The 16,636-nt window shown below is 33.1% G+C and overlaps 1 protein-coding gene across 2 annotated transcripts in view; it reads left to right on the forward strand.

The window, feature by feature from the left end:
• SLF1 (SMC5-SMC6 complex localization factor 1) overlaps nt 1–16,636 on the forward strand; it is a 59,604-nt gene that overhangs the window by 18,765 nt on the left and 24,203 nt on the right. For both annotated transcript variants that reach the window (XM_059919390.1, XM_059919389.1), the window contains exons 6-12: nt 2,530–2,673; nt 8,825–8,971; nt 9,829–9,969; nt 10,875–10,997; nt 12,658–12,711; nt 13,710–13,868; nt 14,687–14,850. In XM_059919390.1, the coding sequence (XP_059775373.1) occupies nt 2,530–2,673; nt 8,825–8,971; nt 9,829–9,969; nt 10,875–10,997; nt 12,658–12,711; nt 13,710–13,868; nt 14,687–14,850 (932 nt within the window). The remainder of the gene's footprint in view (nt 1–2,529; nt 2,674–8,824; nt 8,972–9,828; nt 9,970–10,874; nt 10,998–12,657; nt 12,712–13,709; nt 13,869–14,686; nt 14,851–16,636) is intronic.

Raw genomic sequence — 16,636 nt, forward strand, 5'->3', positions numbered from 1 at the left:
TATAGTAGTAATTGAAAAAACATACACTTTTTGTTCCAGATCAACTAATTGTTGACCTAGATTTGTAACTTATTACTTCTTTAACCATAGGGAAGTCATTTATTCTGTGACCGAATTTCTTCCTTTGCATGTAGAAGGTAATACTTACCTTACTTTGGTTGTTATACAACTGTTACTCTAAGCCATTATTTATTGAGTGATTACTGTGTGTCATGCACTATGCTAAGCACTTTACACACTTAATCTTATTTTAAACCTTACGTTCCTGTGTGGTATGCACTATGGCCTCATTTTACAGTTAGTGAAATGATGTATAATCAAATTTAATAATTTTCCCATGATCTCACAACTATCGTATGTCAGACCAAAAATTTAAGACCAAGCACTCAAAAAATTTTAAGGCTGCTCTCCTCAAGTCTCCCTTTACTTTTCTCATTTCGAGTATTATTAGGTTTCCTTGATAATAGGAAGGTCTCTTTCTGGGTAGTTAAAAATACTTAATGCTGTAGAGATTACCATATGCTAGTAGTCAGTCTAGTTAAGAACCATGTAGAACACTCTGGGAATTCCCTAGTGGTCCAATGGTTAGGACTTGGTGCTTCCACTTCAGGGGGCCCGGGTTCGATTCCTGGTTGGGGAACTAAGATCCCACAAGCCACGCAGTGTGGCCCCCCCAAAAAAAAGAACCATGTAGAGTACTCAAAAGATGCTTCTTCTAATTACTTGACCTCTCTGGCTCTCCATCCAGTCTTGTGAATTCATTCAAGTTGTGTGGCAAATGCCATGGCTGAATCAAGGAATAAGACCTGAGACCAAAGCATATCCATACCTATTTTAAGATAGAAATCAAAGTCAAATATGTGAATCAGAAGCCAGGGCAACTATCATTTCCACACTGTGCTGCCCTATCTTAGGTAATAGAATAATTTACTGAATTAGTAGGCTTTTGGTCATCTGTTTGTAACATAGCATTATACTATATAAGGGAGATTAGACATGGTGCTCTTTTCCTAGATCATATAGGAGACAAACAACTAACACCATGCCTAGTGTATTGTTGGCACTAAAATTTTATAAAATAAGGAATAAGTAATGAATATTTACAGATAAATACTGCCCATATCTTTCATAAGAGTAGCTGGTTAGAGAGAGTGTGGCTTGGAGACAATTATATGTTGATCATTTGTTTAGTGCTATAGAAAATAGATTATTTTTAAAAATTTTCCAAATGTCATGGTTTATCACGTTGTGATTTTTAATTATTTAACTTAAATAGGGTACTTGAATCATACATTCTAATTCACAGATCAGTATATAGCATCTTAATACTCAGAATTAGAAAACAGTGTGTTCTTCCCTAGTTGCTAATGATAATGGTATGTTCTTTTGCGTATGTATTCTGGAAACTATATGGGATTAATTCATCCTGTATTTTAGACATTTCTTGATGATCTAAGCCTGAGGATTTATCCTCTTTGTCAACCATGTGAAATTTGAAGCCAGAAACTCAGTTTATCCCCATTAAAGTTGTCCTTAATGGAAATTGTACATTCAGAGTAATACTTTCTTTGATTCCAGGAATAAGACAGAAGAAAAGTCTTCATTTTTCATGGTTTTCAATTTCACTTTTCTGAGTAACTGAAGAAATTTAATCAGCTACTCTCAGGGATTGTTGTCTGGTTGCAAGATTGCAGGCTGCTAAAGGGCCCTCACATCCATATAGGAAGCCCAGTACAAGTGAAAGGGAACCAAAAATCACACCATAGGCCTTAACCACATTTCAGCTATATCATGATTGTTCCCTAGGAGGACAATGATTCTCCAGTCTCTTTGTGTAAAGATGGTGAATCTCTGAATACTCTTGCGTAACAAGTACTTGAATTCATCTTTACTCTCAATTCTTTATCTTACTAAACTTCAAGAATTTTATGTATAAGTACATATGCAACTATATTTTAAATTATTATTGGTAGGTAGTTAAAAATTCAGTTTGGATTTCTTAGCAAGAGAAATAAATGTGTTTGAGATAGAGTTAGGTGAAGATAATTGCTTACTAATGTTCAAGTAAAATAAGAGCTGTGAATTCAACTATTAGCCTATTTTCTTCTCTGTATGATAGATGTGCAAATAAGAAGTCTTACTAGTAAAAAGCTGAAAAATAATCTGAGAAATCTATAATCAGAAAATGTTGAAGTAGACTGTAACTTTAACTTGGTAAAGGACTAGATAAAATAGTTTTGTTCATGATTATTCCTAAAAAGGGTTGCTTGTTACTAGACCAACAGAGCATTAGCTTTTCTTGAGATACATTATTATTATTTTATTATTTGGGACCTTTGTTGTAATGATTTTTTTCCCTTCAGGGAACTTACTAGTGTTTAATAACCTTTGATTTAGAAGAGTGCATTCTTATACCTACTTGTTTGACTACCAAAATATTTTGCATTTATAAAGTTGGATACCATAAAGAGTACATAATGTTGAAATCATACTTAATTGATTGCCTAAACCATTTTTACATACATACAGAAAGAAATTCAGAATGATGAAGATTCCCAAACCAGTTCTGTTTGGAATAACCATAGCAATCAAGAAAAAAACAAAGATTTCAGGAAAGATATGGGATTTCTTGAAATGAAAGGTGCCTTAAAAGAGATGATGTGCAGAACCCAGGTAACACTTTATACTCTAAAAAAATCTTACATTTCTGATTTTTCTTACAAAATTTGTGAAAGGCATTATTTGGTGGAAATAATGACTTTGGAATCACAGAGCTGGTATTTGAACCCAGCTCTGATTTACAGTCTATAATTTGAACGTATTGGGATATTGTCCATGTCTCTATTTTGAGGCTCTTATAGAAATAATATATATGTGCATATGGAGATTCACAGTTCCTAATACATAGTGTGTTCTCAACACATGGTAATTACTTAAAACAACTTGGTATGTTGAATGTAACGTGTGTCTTACAAAGGATTCATCAATATATGTATTCATATTCATGGTCTAAATTCAAGTATTTTACTGCATATAGATCAAGTTTTTTTAAATGGCACAAGTGAATTCCAGTTGGATTAAATATGGAAAACAAAAAAACATGAAGGACTCTGAACTTGGAGCAGTGAAAAGTACATTAAGAAAGCATATATGTGGCTCTCAACTGAAATTTTTCAGTTAGTAGGAGCAACCAAAAAAGACATTATTAGTTCTACCCTAGAAGACCTGATGTTCAGTTATGTTCAGTTTCATACTGTTTTTATAAAAGAGACTCTAATTGGTTTACCAAATCATTAGCCTAGTAATTATTATTACTTAGTCTAAACTAAAATATTTTTAAATGTGATTAGAAAGAAATTAAAATGTTTTTACTGCATCTGTCAAATTTTACAAAGAGAATTCTAGGAACAATTTGGAACTTCTTCGACTGAGCAGTACCTTACAAAATCACATATGGAGAGTGTAAATAAAACTTTCCAAGAGATTAAAGTATTTTTGCGATTTTCTCTAGCTTTTTCAAAATACAGTTGATATTTATGTGACTTAGACGATTTTCTATGATTAACTACATGTACATGATCTTAATAAGAGGCTTTTGAGTTCATGTCTGTTGAAATATGCGTTATAAGCCACAGTATAACATTTTTTACATATAGAAAGGATGTAAAATAATGGAGTTATTAAATAAATTTAGTTTTATTTAACATAAAAAAATGGAGATTTTATGAAAGATAGGGAAATTATTAAAATACATCTGTAAACATCTTGAGTTTTAGAACTCAAGAGGTTGTGTATAAAATGCTTCAATCAAAAGACAGAGTAGCTGAATGCATACAAAAACAAAACCCATATATATGCTGCCAAAAAGAGACTCACTTCAGATTAATGACATACACAGACAAAGTGAGGGGATGGAAAAAGATATTCCATGCAAATTGAAATCAAAAGAAAGCCAGCATAGCAACAGTTACATCACACAAAATAGACTTTAAAGATTGTTGGGCTTCCCTGGTGGCACAGGGGTTGAGAGTCTGCCTGCCAATGCAGGGGACACGGGTTCGAGCCCTGATCTGGGACGATCCCACATGCTGCAGAGCAAATGGGCCCATGAGCCACAACTACTGAGCCTGCGCATCTGGAGCCTGTGCTCCGCAACAAGAGGCCGCGACAGTGAGAGGCCCGCGCACCGCGATGAAGAGTGGACCCCGCTTGCCGCAACTAGAGAAAGCCCTCACACAGAAACGAAGACCCAACACACCCAAAAATAAATAAATAAATAAATTTAAAGTACGTGCCGGAAAAACAAAAGATTGTTATGAGATAAAGGAGGACATTATATAATGATCAAGGGATCAATCCAAGAAGAAGATATAACAATTGTAAATGTATATGCACCCAACATAGGACCACCTAAATACATAAAGCAAATATTAACAAACAAAAGGGAGAAACATAGGACCACCTAAATACATAAAGCAAATATTAACAAACAAAAGGGAGAACTTGACAGTAATATCAATACAATAATAGGAGGGGACTTTAACACCCCACCTACATCAACGGAAAGATCATCCAGACAGAAAATCAATATGGAAACACTAGCTTTAAATAACACATTAAACCAAATGGACTTAGTAGATATGTGTATATAGAGCATTTTGTCAAAAGGCAGCAGAATACACATTCTTTTCAAGTGCACATTAAACATCCTCCAGCCTAGGCCACAAAACAAACGTCAGTAAATTTAAGAAAATTGAAATCTTATCTGGCAACTTTTCCAACCACAATGCTATGAGACTAGAAATCAACTACAAGAATAAAATTCAAAAAACACAAACACATGGATGCTAAAAAATGCTACTAAACAATCAGTGACTCACTGAAGAAAGCAAAGAGGAAATCGAAAAAATACCTGGAGACAGATGGAAACAAAAGCATGGTGATCTAAAATCAGTAGAAGGCAGCAAAGTACATTCTAAGAGGGAAGTTTATAGCAATACAAGCTTACCTCAGGACACAAGAAAAATCTCAAATAAAAAACCTGACCTTACACCTAAAGGAACTAGAAAAAGAAGAACAAACAAACCCGAAGTTAGTAGAAGGAATGAAATCATGAAGATCAGAGCAGAAATAAATGAAATACAAACTTAAAAAACAATAGAAAAGCTCAATGAAACTAAAAGCTACTTCTTTGAAAAGATAAACAAAATTGATAAACCTTTAGCTGGACTCATCAAGAAAGAAAGAGGGCCCAAATCAATAAAATTGGAAATGAAAAAGACAACTGACACCACAGAAATACAGAAGATCATAAGAGACTACTACGAACAACTATATGCCAATAAAATGGACAACCCAGAAGAAATGGACAAATACCTAGAAATGTACAATCTACCAAGACTGAGCCAGGAAGAAATAGAAAATGTGAACAGACCAATTACCAGTAATGGAACTGAGTCAGTAGTTAAAAATCTCCCAACAAACAAAAGTCCAGGGCCAGATAGCTTCACAGGTGAATGCTACCAAACATTTAGAGAAGAGTTAACACTTATCCTTCTCAAAATACTCCAGAGAATTGCTGAGGAAGGAATGCTTCCAAACTCATTCTATGAGGCCAGCATCACCCTGTTACCAAAACCAGACAATGGTATCACAAAAAAAATTACAGGCTAATATCACTAATGAATATAGATGCAAAAATCCTCAATAAAATATTGACAAACTGAATCCAACAGTACATTAAAAGGATCATATGCCATGATCAAGTGGGATTTATCCCAGAGTTGCAAGGATTTTTCAATACCAGGAATCAATCAGTGTGATACAACACATTAACAAATTGAAGAATAAAAAGCATATGATCATCTCGATAGGTACAGAAAAAGCTTCAACATCCATTTATGTTAAAAACTCTGTAGAAAGTGGGCATAGAGGGAACATACCTCAACGTAATAAAGGCCACATATGACCAACCCACAGCTAACATCATATTCAATGGGAAAAAGCTGAAAGCATTTCCTCTAAGATCAGAAACAAAACAAGGATGCCTACCCTCACTACTTTTATTTAACACAGTATTGGAAGTCCTAACCATGGCAATCAGAGAAGAAAAAGAAATAAAAGGAATCCAAATTGAAAAGGAAGATGTAAAATTCTCACTGTTTGCAGATGACATGGTACTATACATAGAATATCCTAAAGATGCCATCAGCAAACTGCTAGAGCTCAGTAATGAATTCTGTAAAGTTGCAGAATACAAAATTAATATACAGAAATCTGCATGTCTATGTACTAACAAACTATCAGAAAGAGAAATTAAGGAAACAATCCCATTTACCATTGCATCAAAAAGAAGAAAATACCTGGGAGTAAACCTACCTAAGGAGGTAAAAAACCAATGCTCAGAAAACTGTAAGATACTGATGAAAGAAATTGAAGCCAACACAAACAAATGGGAAGATATCCCATGTTCATGGATTGGAAGAATTAATATTGTTAAAAATGACCATACTAACCAAGGCAATCTACAGATTCAGTGCCATCCCTATCAAAATACCAAGGGCATTTTTCACAGAAGTAGACCAAATAATTTTGAAATTTGAATGGAAACACAATAGATCCCGATAGCCAAAACACTCTTGAGAAAGAAGAACAGAGCCAAAGGAATCATGCTCCCTGACTTCGGACGATACTACATCCGACTATACTACAAAGCTACAGTAATCAAAACAGTATGGTACTGGCCCAAAAACAGACACATAGATCATTGGAACAGAGTAGAGAGCCCAGAAGTAAGTCCACACAGTTATGCTCAATGAATCTACAACAAAGGAGGCAAGAATATGGAATGGTGAAAAGACAGTCTCTTCAACAAGTGATGCTGGAAAGACTGGACAGTTAAATATAAAACAATAAGATTAGAACATTTCCTCACATTATGTCCAAAAATAAACTCAAAATATATAAAAGACTTAAATGTAAGCCCTAAAACCATAAAACTCCCAGAAGAGAATATAGGCATAACACTCTTTGACATAAATTGTCACAGTATTTTTTTTGAATCTGTATCCTAAAGCCCAGGAAATAAAAGCGAAAATAAATAAATGATACCTGATTAGACTTAAAAGCTTTCACAAAACAAAGTAAACCATCGACAAAATGAAAAGACAGCCTACTGAATGAGAGAATATATTTGCTAATGATATGACCAATAAGGGGTTAATAGCCAAAATAAATAAACAGGTCATACATCTCAACACCAAAAAAACAACCCAATTAAAAAATGGGCAGAAGACCTGAAAAGACATTTTTCTAAAGAAGGCATACAGATGGCCAGCAGGTGTATGAAAAGATGCTCAACATCGTTAATCATCAGAGAAATGCAAATTAAATCCACAATGAGATATCACTTCACATCTGTCGGAATGGCTATCATGGAAAAAACCACAAATAACAAATATTGGTGAGGATGTAGAGAAAACAGAACCCTCGTACACTGTTGATGGGAATATAAATTGGTGCACCCACTGTGGAAAATAGTATGGCAGTTTCTAAAAAAAAAACAACAAAACTAAAAGTAGAACTACCATATGACGCAGCAATTTCATTCCTGGGTACATATCAGAAAAAAAGGAAAACACTAGTTTCAAAATATCCAAGCATACCAGTGTTTATAGCAGCATTATTTACAATTGCCATGATATGGAAGCAACCTAAGTGTCCATCAACAAATGAATGGATAAAGAAGATGGGAGATCTGTATATCTGTATAGACATATAGATATGGTGGAATACTACTCAGCCATAAAAAATGAAATTTTGCCATTTGCAACAACATGGATGGACTTGGAGGTATTATACTAAGTGGAATAAGTCAAGCAGAGAAAGACAAATACTGTATGATATAATTTATATGTGGAATCTAAAAAATAAAACCACTGAATATTACAAAATTAAAATGGACTCACAGATATGGAGAACAAACTAGTGGTTACCAGTGGGGAGAGGGAATAGCTGGGAGGGGGCAATATAGGGGTAGGGGACTAAGAGGTATAAACTATTAGGCATAAAATAAATAAGCTACAAGGATATGTTGTACAAGACAGGAAATATAGCCGGTATTTTATAATAACTATAAGTTGAGTATAACATTTAAAAATTGTGCATCCCTACATTGTATACCTGTAACTTATATAATATGGTACATCAACTATATCTAAATTTAAAAAAAAGTAAAAAGAATACATCTGTAAACATCTTGAGTTCCTTTTAGAACTCAGGAGAATGTATATCAAATTCAGGTCACAATTTCTATTTTTTTAAATAAATTTCTTAGTGTAAAGAATAAACAATATGGTTTGCAATACTTCTTATCCGTTTTACCTATTTCCTATACAAAGATTTTCTGAGATGTTTCATTTGATATGCCTAATGGCAAGACTCTATTTGATGTAGAGCCTAAATTATTTTCACAAACATTTGGAAAAATAAAAGAAAATAATGAAGATAACCAAATCTCTTTTGACTAATCATGACAAATTTTTTAAAAGGCAGAGATTCCAAGAAAGAGTAAGTTAACAATATACCTAAATTAAATGTTTGTAAACACAGTATAAACTTTAAGAACTAAAAATCTTTATTTTTCTCTTTTATCTTAGTATAACTAAAATGTAATATAATTCATAATGCTCTTTATTATATTTAGTCTCATGTGTATGTTTCATAAAGCCTACGTTCCTGAGTTTTTTTTGTTGTGACTTGCATTGGTTGTGTTGAGGCTATGGCTAATCTATAGTCTAACTAAAGTATTTTTATAAACATGCAGAAAGAAGTGAAAAATCATGATGAAGATGTTAATGTTCATTCTATTTTAACTGAACATCACAGAAAAGAAAAATACAGAGATTCTAGTAAAGATTTGAAATTTGTTAAAATGAGAAATGCCTTAGGAAGGCATACATATGGAAATCAGGTAAGACCTTCCAAATTAAAAGTAATTTATTTATATTTTACACTCTTTTCTAATAATGCCAGTTATGAAGTTGTTTCTTCTGAATTATGTATACATTATATGTGTTTATAAAGCATTTGTGTATAATTTTTGAAAGAGTACGAAAATGAGTGCTATGTACCTACCAGCTAGGTTAAGAAATAGAGCATTCCCAGCTTTTTAAGATTCTGCTATGTCATTTCCAAACTGCATCCCTTTTTCTTCCTCTTACCCATGATAGGTAACCTCTGTTTTGGAATTTGTTTTAATATTTTCTTGTTTTTCATTATAGTTTTACCACCTACATATGTATCCCTACCAATACATTGTTTAGTTTTGCCTCTTAATGAACTTTTCTAGTTTGTGGTATTTATAATCTTCTGTGACTTACTTTTTTGTGGATGTATATGTTTAATTGTTTCACAGTTATACCTTTTATCCATTTTACTATTGATAAATATTTTGGTTTCTTTTTATTGGTTTGTTTTTGATGGATTGATTGGTTTTTGTAACTGTGAGCATTTCTGCCATGAATATTATGAACCTTTTCTTACATTACTTTTGGTGCACATGTTCAAGACTTCCTCTAGCTTAGGATATATCCCTAAGAGAATTCTGGGTTATAAGAACTGTGTATGTTCAAGTCTACTAGATAATGAACAACTGTTTTCCAAAATATTTTACTAACGTATACCCACTCCAACAGTGAATGAGATTTCGTATTGTATATAACTTTTTTTTAATGTGTTATAAGTCAGACTCGTCTTGAATTTATGTGGATTTTGTAACATATATCATTCATGTTTAGATTTGTTTAATTGTGGTCTAAATATGTTTAGAAGGAAATTAAGAAAGAGGATGAAGATATTCAAAGGAATTATACTTTGAGGAAAAAACGCAAAAAAGAGAAAGAAAGAGATTCCAGGAAGGACACTGAACATGACAAAAGTACCTTAAGAAAGCACGTTTATAGAGATCAGGTAAAACTTTGTAAGCTAAGCTGAAAAAAACAAAAAACAGTTTTAATTTCTTTTGGCTCTTCCCTAATATCACCTACACATATAATCTGATTTTTGTGATTGCTTGCTGTGTTAAATATAACCTGTACATCTTATGAAAAGAATCTTCTTGATTTGATCTGGTGTAATATTCATAATTAATGTTATAATTAGCTTTGGTTCACAATGAAAATATTTTTACATGTGTACAGAAAGAATTTGAGTTAATCAGGATATTCAAATATATTTTATTTTGCCTGACTAAAACAAAAAAGAAAAGAAACGTTCTGACAAAAGAGGCTAAAATTCTTAAAATGAAAAATACATGTGTATGTAGTTTGGCTAATACATTCTAATCTAAATAATCTAAATTTTAGTTTTTTATCTTGCTCTTCCCTGGTATAGTACAGACCATTATTAATAAGATAGCTTGTCTTTTAAACAGAATCCTTCTTGAGTTAATTTTTCTAGAGTATAACTTTATTTTACAGTATAGACAGCATGTTTATATGTATTCAGAGGGATCTTCAGAAGAATGATAAAGATAAATAATCATGTTTTGTGGGAACATGGCAACCAAAAAAAAAAAAAAAAAAAAAAAACAAGGAAGAGAGAGAGAGGTTCCAGGAAAGATTTGGAACAGGTTAAAGTAAAAAGTACTTAAGAAAGTGCACATGTAAATATCAGGTAAAACTTTGCAATTAAAACATTTGGTTTTTAATTTTTTGAATTTCATTCTGTAATCTTTATATAGTATAATTGTAAGGATCTTTGCTGTGGTTAACACTGCATGAATGTGTTCTTGTGTTATGTTGTCCATTGTGATACTTAGCATTTGTGTTGACACTCTTTAGTACATTGTCTAAAGTACTTTTTTGTGTATACAGAAAGAAATGAAGAATTCTGTTTTTGCTGATCATGCCAAAGAATCAAAAACCAAGGATATCAGGACAGATGTGGATATCGCTGACATAAAAAATGCCTTAAGGAAACACATATACAGAGCTCAGGTAGAACTTGACGTACTAAAAATTTTGTATAGTTTTCTCTCATTCTGTAGTGTAACCAATGTATAATAATAGTAATAATAATAATGAGTCATTATGTTTAATATGTCTTAAAATAATTTTTAGTTCATTAATTTTTGTTAATAGTAATTATTGTATGTGGACATTTAGTAAATTGCTGAATTCTCTGCCATTTATACCTCAGTGATACTACGGCTAAGTTATGTGTTTTACAAACTGCTGTAACTTGTTGCTTATTAACCTGCTATTGGAGAATGAGGGCTGGAGGATCCCCGTTTCTGTTGTCCTCGTTCAGCCTCAGTCTGAGAAAAGCTTTGAGGCTCCCTGAGTTTTGGGGAAGGGCTTTTTCAGTGTTCTTGCCCTGCCCCAAGTAATAGGGGATGATCTGGGATCACCATCTCTTCCTGCCCCTCTCTGGGGGTAAAGGATTTTTCTCCTATTTCCTTATCCAGCAGGTTATGGGTCTGCATGTGTGCCCTGAGGGTAACCACATTTGCTGCCCTTCCCACAGCAGCCACTGTTCAAGTCTTGGCCTCTACCACTAGGGAGACTTTCTTTAGTCTCCCACCCCGTCTCTTTTCATTTGCATGAGCACCCAGTGAGGTCCGTGGAGAAGATCATGCCATTGAGTGCAAACTCCCCGCATTTTGTTGATTCCCAGGGGTTCCGTTTTCTCATGCTGGCCCACACTTGGCCTTTAGTAAGTGGTGAAAAATTTAAGCTGAAATCTTCTTACCCACTGTAGTGGAGTCCTCCTCTTCCTGCTAAACTCTCTCAGATAAATCAGTGCTCATGTCCCATGTCCTTGGAGACTCTGGTGTTTCTTCATATCTCTGTTTAGTTTGTTGCACTAAGACCTCTGCTGTCGTAAGGGTTCAGGTGAAGTTATCATTTCATAGATTTTACGTTTTTATTGTTCATAATGTGGGAAGGCCTCTCTTTTCAGCTTTCTGTATCCTAAGTGGAAGCCAAGCCTCTATCATTGTTTTAATTTGTATTTCTTCTGTTAGCAGCAAGTTTGAGCATATTTTATGCCTTCACTTGCCATTTGTGTATTTCTTCCTCTGCCAACCGCTTGTTGGTACTCTTCTCTATTTTTTCAGTAGGTTGTTTTATACCACTGCTTCTAGAACTCTTTATATAATCAGGATATTATCTCTTTTTATGTTTGCAAATATTTTTCCGGTATAATCTTTTAAACAAATACAAACTTACAGGTATTTTACAGTAGAGGAAGATTTTACATGTGATTATATTACAAAACATGACTACCTTTTTTCTCCTATGGAGTTTTATACAAAAGTCCATAGGAGCATTTTATAAATGCTCTCTCCATTTATATTTCTAATTATTAAAATACTAAGGACAATGGACCTCTTCAGGTCTTCAAAGTAAATATGACTTTACCTTTTACATTATTTTAATTTAGAAGGGAAAGTAGAGGCTGTTCATTCTCATGAGAGTGCCATTACCCTAAAATGATGGAGGTCCCTAGTTAAACATGAGAATCAGATCATTTATATCTATTAATGTCTTCCTGAATCTGTTTTGTAAGTTTGGCCAAGGTTTTATGCTTTGTAAGCTGAACTGTATTTTTTGACCTAAAAATGTTTAATTTTAATTAATGGTTTCTGTTTTGTAGGCTATAAGATACAGCTGCATTAGAATAGATAAACAACCAGTATACAATGTTGAGGTAAGAAATTTGGAGTAGGGTGCTAATGGGGGCAAAAAGAAGCTTTATGTTTTATTATTAGTTGTTTTGATATAAAGGTATGTGTTGTCAGCAAGACAAAGCTTCTTATCAAATTTGAAGTGTAGTTTCTCTAATCAGAAGTGAAAAAGAAAAATAGTATTCTATCAAAGCTCCAAAAAAAATTCTATACAGTAATAAAAATTGATAAGAAGAATTAAAAACTTACCTTGTGCTCATCACAGGTGAGTTATGTATCCCTATTCATACATTTCATAGGTTTCATAATTACTACTTCTAGATTAAATTTTCAGTGTAATATTTATGAGTATATTATTTTCTTTATATCATTATTCATTCCTTTACAATTGATTGTTTTAGTCCATGAGTCTTTCAGAGTATTCTTGATTCTCAACTAGGTCAAAGGAGTCACTTTTATTGTTAAAAATATTTTGACCAAGGAGGCTGTATTTTGTGGAACTCTTCGAGTTTTATTAATGTGCATCTTCAGAGTAATTTTATGGTACTATAGCAGTTGTCACTTTTTACAAATACTGATTCTGCTTGATGACATCTTAATATATGTAGTATATGTTAATAGACATAGTTTGCTTATAAGTTTAAAAGAACACCAAAAAGTAATTTTGCATCTAAATTAAAACTATGTGTGGTTGTACCTCCAACTGAAGTCTCATTATCAGTCCGACTTTGCAAATGCCTTTTAAAGTTTCCTTTTAGAGGTAGTGTTTCCTCTTACTATTCAAGGCGACAGAGAATAATAAATAAAACAATAATGTATATGTTTTGCAGTGCAATTTTATTGTTGTAAAACACATTCATACAAATCATTCTTTTGGACCCACATAACAACCTAGTGAAGTAGTGAGGGCAGGGATTGTTCATTTTACAGATGAGGAAATTCAGGCTCCTTGCTAATTCAAAATTTCATCTCAGAATTTTCCCCTTCTTTTCTTTGAGTCATAGAATCTTTCCTTTCTTAGGTTAAAAATGCTGAATTTCCCAGAGGTGTATTAAATTTAATTGAAAGCCTCATAGAAGGACAGTTTTTTAAAGAAGCAATTGAGGAACTTTCCTCTTTGCAATCACATTATATCCCTCCTGTTTGCCTTCTTCACGCTCTTCTAGAGAACATTCTACAGGTAAGAGCAGTCTTATGGGTTTTATAGTCTTTCAAAGAATGTTAAACTATGAACACTTTCTCAGTTTTTGTAAGTTTATAGTTTATTTTCTCTCTCCATTATTTCTTTTCCTCATTTAATAATAAATGCAGTACCTATTTATTACCATTTCTTTTCTGTTTTTAAACTCTATACTAGGTATTACTCTGAGTGTTTTAACTTAATATTTTCTCAGAATTTTTTTCTGTGGCAGTAAAGTATCTAATGTAAAAATCAAATTATAAGGATCTAGAATGTCATTTAGTAAATTACTCATTTAGTACATTGGTAATGATTTTTATTCATAGTATATGTAGACACTGAACTTACTCCTTGTTCCTATTGTGAAAACCAATAGGAACAGCTTTTCAAAGGTAGATTTCTAGTCATATTCTTAATCGAGGTGACAATTTGAAGAAACAACAGGTTTAAGCTATGTCAGACTAATGTTGGTGCTAAGTCAGAATGTTACATGTAAAGTTTCTTCAGTTCATTTCAGGTCACATTTGGGAACTCTTTTAATCACACTATAATCATGAGAAGTAAAATGGACATTTGACATAGATTAGTCCCAATAGCTAGGATTATCTAATATGTAGATACATATTTAGAGTGTGCCTCTCTCTCAGTTGCAATATTTAATTAGCTAAACATCATGCTTCCATCTGTTCTCCTTTGTCCAAACACGTATTTTTGCCAAGAAAGTTAGGTCTGGGTATTATAGTTTTAAACTAAATTAGCTGGTAAAACTGTACTTTTAGCTATTGTGTTTTATTTGTTTGTTTATTTTTAAATAATAGGATAACATAGATACGTTTTCTGGTCGATACTTTCATATATTGTCAGCTCTTCTTCACCTTCACCCTCCTTGGAAGTCCCCAGCCATGTCAAGATATTACTTAGAGTTGTTTCAGTGTCCAACTTGTATGAAAGGGGCATGGTCTCTAATAGAAGTGCTTATCAGGTAAGGAATTTCACATGTTGAGGATGTTAAGTTTCATATAGTCAGGGTTCTGCTATGTATTTTTTAGATACTGATAAAAGAAGTACATTTCTTTTTAAAAAAAATTTGTGTGTGTGTGTAATGTTTGTGTGTTGCATTTATTACAAAGGCCAAGTCTAAATTGGTCATGTTTGTCAATCATTTTATTAAAAAAAATTGTTGAATAAATATGTGAAATGGACTCACAGGAATGCCAAATCATTATTTGTTTTTATTTTATTTTTTAACAAAATAAGTTTGCATATTTTAAAAATTAAGAAAATGAATTTATTGGATATGAATATCATCAAATTTTGGTCATCAACAGTATAAACATTTGTAACTGTATACAATATCTGTTTTAGTGTTTCTGTTATATTTTTTCAGCTAGAAATTTGAATTTTGAAACTGAACTTAATGTTTCCTAAATATGTCATCTCTTTCATGCCTCTGCACATGCTGTCATCTGCCTAGGTCCTTCCTTTGTCTTCCATATGTTAATCTCTTCAGAAATCCCTCCTATTTCTGCTTCTTTCTCTCAAACAGAAGTAATCATTTTTCTATGTCTTCTCTGATAGCTCTCTGTATCTGATAACCTTCCTTTGTCTTGTAGTACTTTATTTTTATCCAAGTGTTCAGTTTTAGGGGGGTCCATAATAGTAAGAGAAAGGATACTTGACTAGCCAGGCAAAAGCTAGATCTGTGGTTACCTCTTTGAGATCATAGGGATTTACCTACCTTCTTGGTTGTGTTATATTTGAAGGAAACTAATCAGCTAGCTCTCATGCATTTATTTATTCTTCAAAAAATGTTACTGAGTAGTTACTGGGAGCCAGGCATTGTGCTATGTTTCAGGGGTAAAAAGATAAAATAACAGTTCCCACACTTTTGAAGGTATAAACACCATTCTAACACAGTACTGTCCCAGCATAGGTGTAGGATGTGAGGATATATGGTTTACATATTTGCCATTCTTCCTAATTTACAAATCTGTTTCTTCCTTCGCTGTCATCACCTTTATTTAAAAAGCCTTCATTGCTTCTTATGTAAACTGTTGGCAATATCCGCTTTATTGATCTTGATCCTACTTTTTCCCTTTATCTTCCAAAGTACACCAGTATGCTCTTTCCACAGTGGTCTTTTCATTTCCCAGATAAAAGTCCTTCATTAACACACATATCACCTGTAGAAAACATTTTAAATTCCTTAGCAAAACATGTAAGACCCTTCATGATTTAGCCCTATGTATGTCTCCATTCTTCATCATTTTCCCAGGCGTGCCCAATGACTGAACTATTTTCATTTCTTATCCCTTTGCTCTTATGTTTTCTCTGCCTATATAAACCTCCATTCTTGCCACCCTATAAATACCTGGCCTCTCCTAATTATCCTTTAAAATGCAAGTCAAATGCCACTTCCTATCTCTTGCCCTTTCCTTTGAGTTAAGTTTTTCACTTAAATCAGCCTCTGACTTTTTTTATTATTATTGTGGTAACATTGGTTTGTAACATTATATTTGTTGCATGTGTACAACATTATATTTCTATTTCTGTATACCTACAGTGTGCTCACCAGCAAAAATTGAGTTTCCATTTGTCACCATACAGTTGATCCCCTTCTCTCCACCCACCCCTCTACCCCTTCCCCTCTGGTAACCACTACTCTATTCATATCTGTGTTTGTTTTGGTTTGGTCTGGTTTGCTCAATCATTTTGGTCATTTGTTTGTTTGTTTTTTATATCCCACATAAGAGTGAAATCATAGGGTA

The sequence above is a fragment of the Balaenoptera ricei genome, chromosome 3 (genome assembly GCF_028023285.1).
Source record: "Balaenoptera ricei isolate mBalRic1 chromosome 3, mBalRic1.hap2, whole genome shotgun sequence".
NCBI classification, from domain to species: domain Eukaryota; kingdom Metazoa; phylum Chordata; class Mammalia; order Artiodactyla; family Balaenopteridae; genus Balaenoptera; species Balaenoptera ricei.